At 37.0% G+C, this 18,450-nt stretch overlaps 1 protein-coding gene across 1 annotated transcript in view; it reads right to left on the bottom strand.

Moving 5' to 3' along the window:
* Positions 1-16,193, bottom strand: part of LOC136835859 (uncharacterized) — a 57,907-nt gene extending 41,714 nt beyond the window's left edge. Inside the window, 1 exon segment of the mRNA XM_067099704.1 lies at positions 15,949-16,193. Within this exon segment, the coding sequence (XP_066955805.1) occupies positions 15,949-16,193 (245 nt within the window).
* Between the last annotated feature and the right edge of the window lie 2,257 nt (positions 16,194-18,450).

Below are 18,450 nucleotides of genomic sequence, written 5' to 3'. Positions count from 1 at the left end.
ACTGAGGAAAATCTGTTCCTGGTCCTGTACATAAGATTATTTGCAGCGAGGCCATAAATATAATGTCACCTCTACTTGTGGTCTTTTGTGTGGAAGTGAGGGATCACGCACAGTTCGCCTCTCTCTCTCTCTCTCTCTCTCTCTCTCTCTCTCTCTCTCTCTCTCTCTCTCTCAAGCCAATAATCCATTTCACTCACTTTGTGCACAAGAAGAAGAAAGAAGAAGATTGAAGCTGAAGGGCAGCTTAGAGAGAAATGAAGTCTAGCAGACAGACACAAGAAGAAGAAGAGACAGAAGAAGAAAGGCTTAGAAGATATTATTTTATGAAAGAAGAAAGAATGATATATATGGAGCCTCGATGGCTCAGTCGGTTACAGCAGCAGCTTCGGACACCGTAGAGGTCTGTGGGCTGGTTCAAATCCGCACCCGACTGATCAGGAGAGGCAAACCTGATAGACATCCCGGGATTATATATGTAATCAACGGGAGGGCTAAAAGCAAATGGTGTACAGACTAAATACACACACAAAACAAAGCCACTAAAACATCTCACACGTCTCGAACTCTCGCCCTACCGCGCAACAACTCTCGCTGCTGGGAAGAAAGGGCGTTGGGTCGGGTATGAAACATACGCTACCGGGGGTCTAGGCGTGTCAGGCAGGGTGCCGATCGAGACTACAGGTCTGCCAAATCAAAAGTCCTTCAAAAGAAGGCATCGTGCTTACCCCATACAAAAAATGGGAAAATATATGCATATATATATATATATATATATATATATATATATATATATATATATATATATATATATATATATATATATATATATATATATTATATTTATATATATATATATAGTTTATATATGAAATACATATATATATATATATAATGTGTATGCACGTGGTATTTACTGCATGTATATGTGTATGACATACTTAAATTTTCAAATGAAAACTTACTGGAGTCTTTATAATTTTACCAGCTTACGCCTATTAAACGTAAAGAAACTGTAGCAGAAAAACTATAAAAGCAGTCACCACTGATAGGAAAAAAAATTACGAATAAACGAAAAGAAAAAGTGAAAGAGAATTCCTGCCCTTCCTGTGAGCAGTACATTGAATTGAACTGAATATAGAATTTAGGCCAAAGGCCAAGCACTGGGACCTATGAGGTCATTCAGCACTGAAACTGAAATTGACAGTAAAAGGTTTGAAAGGTGTAGCAGGAGGAAAGCCTCGTAGTTGCACTATGAATACTTTTTTCTTGCAGTAACTGGTCAGGAACGACGAAAGGTCGGGAGGTCAAGCACGTTAATACCGTGACCTCAGGAAGTCTAATACGAGTGCAATTTGAAGGCCAAAAATAAAATTGCTCAAGTGAAAGTATTTATGGCGAGGAGAGTATGGATTATCCTGGCGCTTCGTGGTTACGACTCTCTTAAATGATTGAACTCTGCCTGTTTTGAAGCGTGGCATTTGTCAAAATTTAAGGAACTAATCAATTGGCAGGATCTTTTATTGTGGAATTGGAATATGAAATTTCGGCCAAAGGTCATTGAACTCTGAAACGGAAATTAAGAGGAAAGAATGCGTTAATAATCTATCGGTAGGCCCTTTCATTCTGGAATTGGAACGGGTGGATATAAAATTTATTGTGGAATTGGAACGGGAAAATATAAAATTTATTGTGGAATTGGAACTGGAGGATATAAAATTTATTGTGGAATTGGAACGGGTGGATATAAAATTTATTGTGGAATTGGAACGGGAAAATATAAAATTTATTGTGGAATTGGAACTGGAGGATATAAAATTTATTGTGGAATTGGAACGGGAAAATATAAAATTTATTGTGCAATTGGAACTGGAGGATATAAAATTTATTGTGGAATTGGAACTGGAAAATATAAAATTTATTGTGGAATTGGAATTGGAAAATATACAGTAAAATGTATTGTGGAATTGGCACTGGAAAATATAAAATTTATTGTGGAATCAGAACTGGAAAATATAAAATTTATTGCGGAACTGGAACTGGAAAATATAAAATTTACTGTGGAACTGGAACTGGAAAACATAAAATTTCGGCCCAGGGCCAAGGGCTGGGACCTATGAGGTCATTCTGTGCTGAAACGGAAATTGACAGTAAAAGATTTAAAGGTGTAACAGGAGGAAAACCTCGCAGTTGCACTGTAAAACAATTATTTGGAAAGGGTGGAAAGCAAGATGGAAGAAAGGGAATAATAACGGAGGTACAGGAAAAGGTATGAAAGAGGTTGCAGCGAGGGTCCGAAGGCACGCTGCAGAGAACCTTAAATAATGCATACAGTGGGCCGCGTGAGGTGCAATGACGGCGCTACCCACCTACGGAGGACTTCTATTTGGGATACAAAGCCATTCTCGCTGTTTTCTCCCTAAACAAGGACTTATTAACAATTAGCATATCTCGCTAGGTGATTAACAGAGACATATTTCACTAGGCAATAACATTAGCGTTAAGCAGACACTCCACAGGATGCAATTTCCATCTTAATCATCTTCACCTTGAGGCCGAAATTTCATTATTCACTCAGCAACTGAGTGAATAATGAATTCTTGAATTATAATTAACATCTCAAGAGCAATAGCTAGATCAATATTGGTGAACTGGGCTACTGAGGGTGAAGGCTGCCGCACCGCATTGCACATGAAATTAAAGTGAAGTTTAGGTTAGGGGCAAAATAAACCAATACTTGATGCATACCCGGCCTAGGATATTGCAATACAGAGAGAGAGAGAGAGAGAGAGAGAGAGAGAGAGAGAGAGAGAGAGAGAGAGAGAGAGAGAGAATGCTTGTTGTACGTTGTATATAAAATTCTTGCTAGTGAGAGAGATAAATGCGCGTGTGGGCATGTGTGTGTATGTGAATAAGAGAGAGAGAGAGAGAGAGAGAGAGAAGAGGTTTGTGAGTGTGTACTGGAGAAAATGCTTGTGCGTGCCAGAGAGAAATGTTTCTATGTGTGTGTGCCTGAGAGAGAGTGAGAGAGAGAGAGAGAGAGAGAGAGAGAGAGACGGCAGCTGCAATCACAAAAAACCTAAAAGAGAAGCCAAGTCAAAAACCTCTCTGGTACAGACTCCCAAATGAAAGTACCCTGCTTCAGCAAATTGCGACCTGACAAAAGTCGATATGGAGGGAGTTGCCATTTGCTCCGGCAGGTATAAAATGATTTAATCAAGGTCATTGCATCAAGGTGACCCTAGGTCACTCTCCTTACTTTTCAAGCTGGGTAATTAATCTCACTTTTTAATAAGTTTTTATAAAGTTTTAAAACAAACCAAAGGTGTATATTCGAAATAACTGACTGACGAATTTGCTATATTTAATTTCAGATTTCGTGAATCTTACTAGATAATGTACGGGAATTATTATTGGCAAAATACCGTAATATATAGCGTGACATATAAATGCTTCATTCGGCTTGAAATCTAATGAAATCTTATCAGTTATTGTTAATCATCTTTTACTTTACTGACGAAATTTTATGGTGCAATTTTTTACCACGAGATTACAATCATCCCTCATGAAAACCAATCTCTTTTGACCTTGGTACCACGAGCAGGTGAAAGTAGTGAAGTGAGAACGATTTAGATGTTTATATGTTTACATGTTTATGTACACACGGCAAAAATTAAAAATAATTCCACGCGCAACAGTGATAACTAGATATCGCCTCAACTATTAAATACATGTTGAAGACTTCACTATTTCTTAGTTTATAAAAGGTCATCGTTCCTAATGTAAAAACAATTTGAAAAATTCAAAGGAAATCCCGCAGATAAATCAGCCTTTGATTACCTGAGACACTTCTCAACTTTTACGGTTTCGTGAATTTTTAAAAAAACTCTCCAGCTTAACTCTGATAATCTTTCCTTTTAGTTTTACCTTAATCCGAAAACATTGGAATTCTATATTTACATGTTACGTAATCCGCCACTTCGATTATGTATTGAAATTGACAAACGAGTGCAATTATTACATTCAGAATTAATGTCATGTTATATATATATATATATATATATATATATATATATATATATATATATATATATATATATATCTTTTGTGTATATATATATACTTTTGCATATACATATATATATTATGTATGTATGTATGTATATAACAATAACATGTACATACATAAATACATACATACATGTATATATATATTATATATTATCCTCTTTTGTAATTTTGTAACAGCGTAACCTCCACAATTTAATGAAGATCAGATGTAAAGTTGTGATTAAAAATATGAAAACAACTTTATCTTTCCAAAATAACTACACTGTTCCGGAATTCTGACAGTAACGTCCATTGAAGTCTGACAGCACTTACAAGCCACGCGATTACTTGCCAAGTAAAAATTCGATCATGATAAAGATCGCACAACAAAGAGTTCTCGGAAGACCTTCTCTCTCTCTCTCTCTCTCTCTCTCTCTCTCTCTCTCTCTCTCCTTCGGGTTCCAGCAATGTAAGAATTCAACGAACCGGCGCATGTTCCAGGTTAAGTCTTCGACAGTAAACAATATATTCTACGAACGGAACTGAGAGGCTTAACACTTTGGAACGCTGAATGTAAATCAACCAGTCAATCGATAAACACGTCAACAATAACAATAAAGTTTAGCAACAACAACATTCATGGTTTCTCTCAGTGTATACGGATTACACGCTCTATTTCAGAATAGCAAACAATACATGATGAACTAAATAAATAAATAAACAAATAAGATTTGGCAGCGGAAAAGTTAATTGCATCTCTCTCTCTCTCTCTCTCTCTCTCTCTCTCTCTCTCTCTCTCTCTCTTACACACATGCACACTCTCTCTCCTCTCTCTCTCTCTCTCTCTCTCTCTCTATTAAACACAATAATATTACATACCTCTCTTCTCTTCTCTCTCTCATTAGATTAAAGTCCTTTGATAATGAATTGGAAAAGGATGAACTAAGTAACATGAATCATCAACTTGCAATAACAAGGAAATGGACTGAGGGAGCAAAAACTTCTCGCGCCACAAAAAAAAAAAAAAAAAAGCAAGAAAAAGCGAGCGGAGCACCGCACACCATCCCATAGGGTCTGTTTAATAAATGAACGGCATAATTATCCGTCAGGGTTCATTTTCAACAACGTACCTTCATTGCTGTGCTTCTCTGCGTTAATGGTTCTGTAATTAACAGCCCCTTCCTCCACACGAACACCGATATTACTTTCCCTTTTTACTGCGGATTGCAAATGTTAATATTTTCATTCACTAGTTTGACTGAATCACCGAGTCGCATTTCTAGACTCAAAGAGAGTTCCCGCCAGGAGTTTGGTTCTCAGGCGAGGTGAGAATTCGAGTCGAGTTAAAGAAGTTGGACAGACAACGTGAAAGAGACTAAATGGAATGGAGGAGAAGTAAAAGACAGAGAGCTATGCAGCTGGAACAAATTAGAGGGAATGTTGTCCAAAAGAATGGGATCTGAATGATGATAACAGTTTGCCTCATTCTTATGCACATTCTGGAATCAGACTTTGTTTCAGATTTTCCTCAGGTTTATAAAACTCTCATATTTCTATCAGAATCTATCCCGTAACTGGGAAAATACGTTCGCCATGAATTTCTGAATATGTTTACCAAAAACAAAACAGTGCCTTCAAATTGTAGTGTAAAACTGTACAGACAAGAGACTTTTAACCATTATATATATTTTCTCAGACAGATATATATATATATATATATATATATATATATATATATATATATATATATATATATATATATATATGTATATATGTATATATATACAGTATATATACACACACACTCACTATATATACATACACACACACACATATATATATATATATATATATATATATATATATATATATATATATATATATATATATATATATATATATATATATATATATATATATATAACAAAACGCTAAATTTTGGCACACAAAAGCAAGCCTAAAAACTTATAAAGCCATCGACCGCTCGCAAGCGTACACACACACACACACACAAACATAAGAATATACAGACACACACTCATACAAGTTGTCCGTATGTGTGCGTTAAGGTTTCCTACATAAAGTTCTATCCTAATGAATATGGCAGTGACTCTCCTTAATATTATCTATGGCCAGACCTCGTTGGAAGAGAAAAAAAAACTTAGGAGTGAGTCATAAAAGAATTTTAGCTTTTATCACGAACCACCTATAGGACTAGGGCCATAAGTCTAACCGGTTCTATCCAAAACAAACTTAGCACACGATGAGTCTACACTTGCCCATATTGATTTCAGTGCTACGTTTTCACTTCGTTAATCATAAGGCGTCGGAGGCTTTCTTTTCGATTTCATTCGCTGTTTTATATATTTTGTTTTATTGACTGGCAGGGCGTAATTATCTGTGATGGTGCTTTAGTGAGCTTGATCTGTCATTTCTAGCAATACCGCGAAGAATTCTGGGAACCTTTTGACGTCTGCAGAGGAACTTTGTTGATAAATTGATGATATGATTACGCATAAAGTCGTGTGTGGATTTTTACGAACACTTTACCTAAAGGACGGCCTCGTGACCGGCAATAAGTTAATAGATGCTAGGAGAGATAGAATTGTAACTTTTGAGGAATAGGTGCGTTTTGACTGAGAGGAATGCTCAACGATGGCTGAGGTCTGCTGGCTTTGAATGCTCAGGTTATTTCTACCTTCTCTAGTGACATAACCGTTGACACTAGTAAGGAAATACCACAGCATGCAAACAGTACGATCCTTGTAGCAGTTTTTTATTCCAAATAAATGATAAATGAAACGCTTTCTGCACCAGAGGCCTGGACTAAAGCAGTCCATAGCTCAGTTATGTAGTATGAGACTGAACACTGGCCAGACCTAAGTTTCTTGATCAGCTGATCTCAGACCCTGTTCTCACTCCAGGAAGCTCAGCGTGCTGGTAGAATATTACTTGATGGTTTTGAATATCTGCCTGTATTTTTTGACTTCAAGCCTTCTTTCCAGAGGTGTTTAAAATGGTTTTATTGAATATACAGTCTGAAGTTGCTGGAAAATTAAGCAATAGCGGGCATGGCCCTCTGTATCTACGGACATGATGGCATTAATACCGCATGCTTCAGATCTTGCGTGCTACACTGCTGGAATATTGTTATCCTGTGCACGTAATCATAAGTTAAAGGCTGCTGTCTTCTAAAAAACTGTGGAGGTTGCATTTTTCATCGTAACTGGAAATTGTGAGTTATGCAATCATTTGACGATAAAGATCCTGTTTTGCCATCTTTTATGAATTCTGTTTCAAAATGAATTTTGGTAATTCTCAGTTCTTGTGCCTCTGGTGTACGTGCGAACTGCTGACTCTACTGAAGGTATCTCATCAGTAACACTGGATAGTCTTCCTAGATTTTGGTGCTTGAAAGACCAAGTGGGGCATCAAACTCTTTGTTTTCTTTAAGCGCTTAGCTTCTTTTCCTTAAATTATTTTACCTATTTTATTTTCCAATGCTAAGAAAGCCGTGAAATACAACAAGTCAAGAAGATAGATAGAATCCCACACACTGCATTTGGTCATATCCCTTACTCTTTTTTTTCAAACAAGGGTACTTCGTACTTTTAAAATTGTTGGTTCACAACAATCTTTCTGTGCCACAATGAAAACTGTTGTGCCGGCTTTGTCTGTCCGTCCGCACATTTTTTTCTGTCCGCCCTCAGATCTCAAAAACTACTTAGGCTAGAGGGCTGCAAATTGGGATGTTGATCATCCACCCTCCAATCATCAAACATACCAAATTGCAGCCCTCTAGTCCCAGTAGTTTTTACTTTATTCAAGGTTAAAGTTAAATATAATCGTGCTTCTGGCAACCATATAGATGAGCCACCGCATTAGTGGTTAAAGTTTCATGGTCGTGGTTCTTACAGCATTATACCGAGATCTCACCGAAAGATAGATCTATTTTCGGTGGCCTTGATTATACGTTGTAGAGGCTGTACAGTAAACTCGATTGCGCCGAAGAAACTTCGACGTAATTTTCACTTGTTTGATTTTTCAAAGTCTGCAAACTTTGGCGGAGTAAGAATAACTTAAAGTATCTCAAGTAAGCAGTCCATTAACCTTTGCCATTAGCCCACATTCGTTCAGTCCATCGACGCCCAGAGATCTTGTGGGTCATTGCCGCTCCTATTTCCGGATACATATTGGACGAATTGACCAAACACTCAACTCTCAATAATCAGGCAGAGTCGAAGTCTTAACAAAAGAAGCTTGACTAATTTGTCCGTCTCGTAAGTACCTGTTCAACTGGAGTTGTTTCAACGTACAGAACGAAAGCATTGACAAAGATCATATATTTCATTTCGCATGACAAAGCAATAATGTATTTCTCCATGTGCTCATTTTTTCTCACCCTTGTTACCCTAACTGAAGCTCGATATATTGACACTAGGCGTCCCAGTTTTCTTATCCTTCGTAGAAATGTCTGTCTGAGAATTATTTTAGCACTCAGGATATTAGGCTTCCCCCAGCATATGAGTTCTGACTTATTCAAGTTGCTTTATTCACTAAAATAAGTTTACTAAGGCTCACAGAGAAGTGGGTATTAGCGTCTCAAGGTAGACATAATACTGCACTGGACTAAATGCATTTCTCCTCTGCAGTTGTATCTGAGAACATTGCTGGCTTAAAAAGTTTATGGAAATGATAATGGCAAATGTCTTAATAGTATTATTTAGCTACAAAAACCAAGTCTTGCGTTCTTCTACTACATGAGCATTTCCACATGTGTGCATCCGATGACAAAGAACATGATTTTTTTCAGTCTACTAAATTCAACAATAAAGAGAAACATCACGTGATTAATGCATCACGAGAGGAGGAGTCAGAGGTAAAAAGTCACGCTTTCATTTATTTGAGATATTCTTAATTGAACATAGAATTTAGGCCAAAGGCCAAGCACTGGGACCTATGAGGTCATTCAGAGCTGAAACGGAAATTGACAGTATAAGGTTTAAAGGTGTAACAGGAGGAAAACCTCGCAGTTGCACTATGATTCAATTGTTAGAAGAGGGTGGAAAGTCAGATGGAAGAAAGAGAGTATGAAAGGAGGTACAGTAAAAGGAACGAAAGGGTTGCAGCTAGGGGCCGTAGGCACGCTACAAAGAATCGTAAGTAATGCATACAGTGCACCGCATGAGGTACACTGACGGTACCAACACCCGACTCTGGGCGGTATATTTGTGCGGATGAGAAGGTTATACTGGTATACATTTCAAAATGTGAATGACGACCATTCCATTGTCAAAGGCTTTTGCAAAAAAACTCGCCCAAATTATAAGCTTATTCTGTTATAAGTATATACCTAATCGGTAATTGCTTATAAGGTGAGTGATCAACATTAATTAGTAAGCATTAATGAGAGAGAGAGAGAGAGAGAGAGAGAGAGAGAGAGAGAGAGAGAGAGAGAGAGAAAGCAGTCCGTTATTAGTTATATACCTCCATAAACGGCAACAAAATGGGTGAATTTTCCTTATAAGATAAGTCACCCACATTAATTAATATGCTGTAATGAGAGAGAGAGAGAGAGAGAGAGAGAGAGAGAGAGAGGAGAGAGAGAGAGCGTATTCTGTCATTATTAGTACTATATTTACTTTTCATAAGCGGCAATGACACGGGTGAATCTTTTGAACAAGGTTCGTGATCAACACTAACGAGAGAGAGAGAGGAGAGAGAGAGAGAGAGAGAGAGAGCGTATTCTGTTATTAGTACTATGTTTACCTACATAAGCGGCAATAACACGGGTGAATCTTTTGAACAAGTTTAGTATCAACACTAATTAGTATATTTTAACAAGAGAGAGAGAGAGAGAGAGAGAGAGAGAGAGAGAATCAATTCCCTGCGAGTTATGGCGTAGCCGAACCGACCCATACCTGTCTCCCATCTCTTCCCAGAGGAGGAAACGAGAAGACTCCTCAACAGAACTTAGCAGATTACGAGACGCGATTGTCGTTCGTGCAAAGGAAAGTAGGTCACCACCAAGACCGGAGAAGAAACGAACGAAGAGGGAGACTGCGAAAAATAATTGTAACGGCGGGATGGCACGAGGGCGGTGGTCGAAATGTTGAGAGTCCCATGCGAAGGTTTTGCTATGGACTGTACAGGAGTCGCTAACTTGTTCTCTCGTGCAACTTTTTAGCTGGTCAGGTGTTCATTTGACTGACTATCTTTCCATTTAGAAAATTGTTTTTTTATTGATTTTATATATATACAGCTTTATCTTTACTTTGGGCTCTGAAGATGAGCTTTCACCATAACATGCCTTCAACTATTCTTCCTTCTGATTGGTAAAACATCTAGAGGTGCAAATGTAATCAGTCATTTGTTCATTTGATTGACTTATCTATTAATTTTAAAAAAATTTTATTAACTTGACAGATATACAGCTTTATGTTTAATTTATGCTCTGAAGATAAGCTTTCACCAAAACATGCCTTTAAGTAATAGACTTCCTTCTGTTACCAAAACATCTATAGGAACAAATGTCGTCCGTCTACCCAGCAGCACTTAACCTCTCGGTAATTTCCTACTGCATTTGATATTCACGAAGTTAAATACCAGTAAAAAGCCCCTCCATCTGCTGCACCAAGTGACCTCCTTATTGAAATACAGTACAATTATCATCTGAGTCACCCAATTCCCCCAGGGGACGCCGGGGCTCCACGAAGTTCAATAATACATCTTCGTGTAAGGACTGAATGACGAGCACGCCTTTGCACGCAATGTTCCCGCACTTCATTTGTTCTCAAGGGGCGTCTTCTCGCTTTTTTTTTTTTTTTGTTGCTCTAAAAAAAAAACAAACATCTGGTCCCTCGGGGATCTTGTCTTTTCGTGCTCTGTGACAACATTTCAGGCAACTGGAACGATTGCATTTGCAACAGCTGAGGCTGACGTGCTTTCCGGATCAGGTTATTCACTTCTTGACGTCACCAGAGTTGGCTCTCTGGGTGTTGGAGAGATTCGCAGAAGGGGTCTTAGAGGATGAGGAAAAAGTCGTCTGGGTTTCGTCAGGGTAACTTGAGGTCTATTATTACTTTCTAAGTCCATCTCGTCTACCTCCCATCACTTTCGAATTATATGCTTTTCATTAATTCGTCTTTTTCCATTCTCTACACATAATCAAACGACCTCTGAATATATATATATATATATATATATATATATATATATATATATATATATATATATATATATATATTTATATATATATATATATATATATATATATACATATATATATTTATATATACATATATATCTATATATATATATTATAAAAGATACATATATACATATACATATATATATATATATATATATATATATATATATATATATATATTATATATATATATATATATATATATATATATACACGTGCGTGTGTTTGCGTGAGTATATGTGTACTCGTATATTTCCACCATACGCCTTTTCCCCCTTTAATTAATTAGTTAATTAATGTTCCTGAGAAATTTTATACATACAGAAAAGAGTATAACCTAAAATTTTAGACAAATAAAAACAGACTACAAATTGCTATAATTATTATAAGTATAAACAAAGGGACAGCAAAATATTTTACAGATGCAAAGGGATTCCAGGACCCAAAGGAACACAACGTAAGGTAGAATTTTAAGAGTTTAGCTGCTTAAGGAGAGAAAAGCATTCAGGAAAAGAATTAGGTGACTAAGACTGTTTACAGTATCTTGCTCATTTGAAAAAATACTCGTAAGTGACAATCAACTATCTTCGGAGAGCAATGTCCAAATTTACACCTGTAAAAGAAGAGGCAAGCTACAGCAAGCCTTTGGCAGAACAAAGGTTCTAGTGCTTATGTACATACGAAGGAATTTTGATGTAGTTCTGTGTGTAAGTAGCAGAAAGAACACCAAATCAAGTACAGAAACGCTAAGTTAAAGTTATCTAGTGTTTTATTCTGCCTGTCTTCCTCACTATCTATATAACACACACACACACACACACACATATATATATATATATATATATATATATATATATATATATATATATATATAAATATATATATATATATATATAAAATGTGTATGTGTGAATGTATGTATGTATGAATGTATGTATGTATGTATGTATGAATGTATGTATGTATGCAAGTATGTATGTATGTATGTATGTATGTATGTATGTATGTATGTATGTATATATATAATGTGTGTGTGTGTTTCTGTGTAAATGTGGAAAAGAGATCGATAAGCAGCCACCTGTTGTATCTGTACAAACATACATGAGTACACAATTGAACCAGAAGGTCAATGACCGTCAAACAAATATGGAAACAAAACAACACTCTCCACACAGACACACACACACACACTATATGTATATGTATATGTATATATATATTATTTATTAGGTACAGAAAATTGGATATTAAATGACATTTCTAGCTTAATGTTAGTGAATCCAAAATGTCACGGTGATGTGATAAAAATTCACACACACACAAACACACACATATATATGTATATATACACACACACTCCTAAGAAAACAACTCGTCTTGGGGGCAGGAAGGGAGCATTGCGTGTAGGCAGTGGCACAGCAGCCGTAGACTCAATATCGATTTTGAATATGAATATAAAACAGAAAATAAAAAGAACAAGAAGGGCACTACGTACATATATAAACACACACACATACAGACAGTATATACAGATATATATATATATATATATATATATATATATATATATATATATATATGTGTGTGTGTGTGTATATGTGTGTGTATATGTATACATACATACATACATACACAAATATATATATATATAATATACATACATACATACATACATACATTCATACATACATATATCCTGCATCTCATCCCTATGATTTTTTGGCAGAGGTAAGGAAATACGACAGTGGTGACCCCTACGACACACGTGATCAATTTGATGCTATATTTACAAAAGCATTATTATAAAGAATACTCTCCAAGCCAACAGAGGTCCGGCCTAATATTTCAGGGCAGCAAGTATTATTACATTATTCATATAAAGTTCTCACATTCATATGGATCGCATCAATACGTCCCTGAACTTGCCCCCAAGGCTTCTTTAAAATAAAGTGTCAAATATGCATTTTTTTAATTTTTGAGTTATCTGCATCGAAAGTGATTTTATCACTGACTTCTTGTTTCAGAATTTATACTTAATGTATAAAAAAAATGGCAGGTCATTGTTATGACCCAAACACGTATTATTAGATTTTTGCTTTATTCTGGTTACTCCCCAATCACTGGTGCTTCAATTGACATATTGTTCCCTAAATGACCTGTTTAGAGAGTGACGATGCTTTTCCCTTGCAATTAGCCTGTCTTATTAATTACTGATATTTCACTTATTATATTATTATTTTTTTTCTTTCTTTGTTAAATTCACCCATAATGGACTAGTTGGGTTTTCATGTCTCCACACTGAAGAGGGAGCATGACGCTCGGAAATTGTACGTTCCTCTGAATATATTTGTTCTCCATTTTGAGTTATTTTTTTTTTTAGTTTGAAAGGTCGACATTGATCTGTTATCATCGCTTCTTGTTTCAGCAAAGTATCAAGTCTGTCTCTCTCACCATCCAGGAAGAAAGGTGAAGAGAGAGACACGTTTGATACTTAGCTGAAACAGGAAGTCAGTGATGAAAACACCGTCGATGCAGATATCTAAAAAAAAAAATAAATAAATAAATAAATAAAATGTATATTCGACACTTTGCTAAAAAAAATGGGGTAGACATGACGAAGGGGAAAATAACTCAAGGCGAAATTGCAAGAGTGCGTTCATCAAAGTGAACTATTTGCACTTTGCACGAAAGATAAAACTTGCGGAAAAAAAACTGACAGAAAAGTGTTTGATGAACACCAAGTGTTTTTGTGAGGTTTCAAGCAAACGCGTACTGGACAGTCACTGCGACAAAATTAAAATAAAAAATGAAAATACCGACACGTGCTTAGCACACGCACAAAAACAGAGAAGCTATTATTATTATTATTATTATTATTATTATTATTATTATTATTATTATTATTATTATTATACAACAAAACACACGCAGAAAAAAAACAAAAATTATTATTATTATATTATTATTATTATTTAAATTCGTACTTATTTTCATATTTAAATAAAAATCACACGCACACAAAACGCAAAAGCTATTATTATTATTATTATTATTACTATTATTATTATTATTATTATTATTATTATTATTATTATTATTATTATTATTATTATTATTAAAAATACTCATAGTAGCGTGAGTCTTGAAATGAAGAAACGAATCCTCAGTTATGTGTGGGTACAAATATATTTAAAAATAAATCTCCACAGAGAGCTTTCGGGAATCTGTTCGATTCCCCTTTTCAATCTTGATTTATTTTAAAAAGATATATACCCATACAGAACCGTGGATTTGTTTCTTCATTATTATTATTATTATTGTTATACTATTACCATTACTATTCAAACAAGTAAAAAATACGCCGAAATTTCTTCGGCGCAATCGAGTTTTCTGTATAGCGTATAATGCTGTATGAAACTCTCAGGCACGACCCATGAAACTCTCAGCCGCGGCCCACGAAACTTTCAACCTCGGCCCAGTGGTGGCCTGTGTTGCTGGCACCTAAATCGGTGCCAGAAGCTCGACCATGGCTAACTTTAACCTTAAATAAAATAAAAACTAATGAGGCTAGAAGGCTGCAATTTGGTATGTTTGATGATTGGAGGGTGGATGATCAACATACCAATTTGCAGCCCTCTAGCCTCAGCAGTTTTGAAGATCTGAGGGCGGACAGAAAAGTGCGGATGGACAGACAAATAGCCATCTCAATAGTTTTCGTTTACAGAATATTAAAAACGACCTTCAACTTGTTTAAAAATCATCTAAGGTAATTAAATCCAGTATGAAACATTCAACAACTAGAACACGCCAGTCACACGACTTGTGGCTTATTATCAAAAGGCTCAGTAAACTTCTGAACAATTAAGTAGAGTAATTTTGGACTGTAAGTTGTGCAGGGTAAGAAATTTTTAGTTATTATTAGTTATTATTATATCTTATTTTGCATATTAAATACCGAAGTATGTATTATCATATATATATTACAGATATATAATTATATATATATATATATATATATATATATATATATATATATATATATATATATATATATATATATATATAATGTGTGTGTGTGTGTGTGTGTGTGTCTGTGCGTGTGTGAGTGCGTGCTCACATGGTTACACAGCAACACAAATGAAAATGCTTTGTCAATACAGATAAAAATTCAACAAACATTTTGCATTTTCAAATATCTGAACAACATTATTGTGGAACTTTGATTGCATCCAGTCCTCTACTTTGGCCCAAACATTGCTGTTCAAATCATTCTTCTGAACAAAGTTACTTCATATAAACAAGAAAAATGCAGCCACCAAAGCGCTGACTCTTACCCTTTCAGCAAAAGTCATCCACGACGGAAAGCAACGAACAGAATGTTGTGGCACAAGAATCGATCGGAAACCGCATTATGATTTTCAAGCACGTGTTACCACAGAACAACAAAAGCAACTGCTTTTCATTTGCTTTTCATTCCTTTTCAAGCCGTGGAAAATTTGCCCTTCGATTTCAAGCATTTAAAGAATGCCAGTTTCGTATAAGAATCAGACCGACATCGATTCATCCCTGTATTGCACCACCTGTTTCTCTGCCTACACAAGCACATACCACTTCTGAGAAAAAACTACTCTATAAAAGAGACTCACGTTACTCTCCTTCTCTCCTCTTTTGGAAAACATTTCTTCCATTACCTTGAGGTGAAGAACGCCTTCAAACGCTGCATGGTGAAGGACAGCCAAGCCTTCTCCTTCAAGGCACCACTACCATGAAGGTCGCAGGAGCACAAGAGAGTAAGCAACGCGCGCGCGGGACCGAGGCACTCTGCCACCTGGTAGCCAAAGCTATTTCCATCCCGGTACGCGGGGATCTCTCCCCGGCCAAACACCTGAGGCGAGTCCAGCCAGGCGACGAGAGCCTTCTGCCCCTTCTTATCCATCCCATTGGTCGAGAGTCCTTCGAGAGCCAACCCGGGAGCGGCGTGACGGAAAACTTTTCTTAGCGGACCGCGTTATGACACGCCACACCGTAACCGTATCGACTGGAGAGGGATTCCTTTGGTTCACGACGCGAGCGAATTCGGAGCGATTATTCACGAGAGATAAAGACCGCTGGAATTCATTCCTGTGTTCATTTACAGGCAGTCACGTAATCGCCGTCAGCGACTGGCTCCCGCCGCACGGCGACTGAAAACAGAGAAGAGGAGAATGACCCAACGGCTGACATTTGACGATGTGAGAAACGTAGGTCTACGTCACCGAGGGTCTGCGAATTATCTGGCCGCCGTTGGAGGAGGTTCACTGCGCTCATAAATAACTTGTAATGCCATCGATTGATCTCCAGGTACTTGGTGTTTGTTATTTCTTTCACCCGGCCTGATTACGTACTTGTACTAGTGCTTTGTACTGTCGTCCATTCGATATTCTTTTGTCTCGAGGAGGGTTCGATCACATGAAAGAAACATCACGTGCTACTTCCGATGGGCGACGACAGATATAGACTGCGATTACAGACTTCTCGATCTTAACAAGGAAAGGAAGGAGACAGTACACGTTACTGGAGATCACGATAATCTAGAACAGTGGTTCTTAACCTGGGGGCCACCGTCAATTTCCAGGGTGGGGGGGGCCGAGCCCTAAGGAAAAATGAGAAATTCTCTAATTATATTCATTATTCTCTCAACATTCAACTACGCATTCAAGATCTAGTAGCTAAGTAGCAGTGTCAAATATCTCACTAATTCATTCCCAGAAGAATAAAAACACCCGTTCTCTTTCTCTTTCTTTTCATTTTCCTTTAGATCTGGGAGGGAATTTTACTCATAGATGCAAGGGGGGCGGGGCGTGGAGGGAAGGACCAACTCTTAGAGGGGGCGTGGTAATAAAAAGGTTACGAACCACTGCTCCAGAAATGAGAGAGAGAGAGAGAGAGAGAGAGAGAGAGAGAGAGAGAGAGAGAGAGAGAGAATTATCAACTCTGAGACATCATGATACAGAATCGATCGTCCCCATTTACTGAGAAAAACACAGTAGCGAAACGGCATCTCTCGATTCTTATGGATTTGACACTCGTTTTAAATGTCAGTTCACAGAGACCGCAGAGCCTAAAGAGCTGATGTTGGTCTTTTATCGAATAAAAATCCTAGTAAGAAAGAAAATCGAAAACAGGGCTAATCTTAAACTGAGGACTGGGTGGAAAAGAGTCGCTTGCAACTTAAAAGTTAAGTATACCTTAGTTTTACCAGACCACTGAGCTGATTAACAGCTCTCCTATGGCTGGCCCGAAGTATTAGACTTATTTTACGTGGCTAAGAACCAACTGGTTACTTAGCAACGAGACCTACAACTTATTGTGGAATCCGAACCACATTATAGCGAGAGAAATGAATTTCTATCACCAGAAATAAAAATTCCTAACTCTTCATCAGCCGGCCGGAGACTCGAACTCGGGCCTACCGAGTCTTGGCCACAGCTCTACCGACTCGCCCAACGAAGAGCTATTCGCTTGCAACTATCATTATCACTAATTATCTCAACAGGAATTTAGGAGAATGATGAAATTATATTCTTCGAGTACTCATCAGCATGACGAAAAACTTCATTCAAGAACAAAATAATAATCAGTACAGGTCATGTCTGGAAGTTTTCTGTTGACAAAATGAATGTAAACCCATTATCTCAAGCACAGACAACCGTTTTTATACTGCCGACGTTTTGCAGTTACAAAGACGAAGGTTTTCTTGATAATAACAGATCAATATCGACCTTTGAAACGTGAAAAAAACACAAATTGGAGAACAAATAAATTCAAAATACATACATCCAGTTTCAGCATCATGCTCCCTCTTCAGGAAAATAAAACTTAGGCCAAAGGCCAAGAGCTGGCAACTTATGAGGTCATTCAGCACTGAAAGGGAAATTGAGAATAAAAAGGTTTGAAAGGTTTAACGAGAGGATAGCCTCGCAGTTGCAGTATGAATCAACTGTTAGGAGAGGATGAAAAGCAAGATGGAAGAAAGAAAATATGAACGGAGGTACAGTAAAAAGAAAGAAAGCGGTCGCAGCTAGGGGCCGGTGGAACGCTGCAAAGAACCTTTAGTAATGCCTACAGTACACCACACGAGGTACACTGACGGAACTAACCCCCTACGGGAATGAATCGTTGGACATAGAACATAAACACAATGACGCAGAGAT

This window comes from Macrobrachium rosenbergii, chromosome 55 (assembly GCF_040412425.1).
Source record: "Macrobrachium rosenbergii isolate ZJJX-2024 chromosome 55, ASM4041242v1, whole genome shotgun sequence".
Taxonomy (NCBI): domain Eukaryota; kingdom Metazoa; phylum Arthropoda; class Malacostraca; order Decapoda; family Palaemonidae; genus Macrobrachium; species Macrobrachium rosenbergii.
Note: the sequence above shows the minus strand (reverse complement) of the source record. Positions and strands in the feature narration are given on the sequence as shown.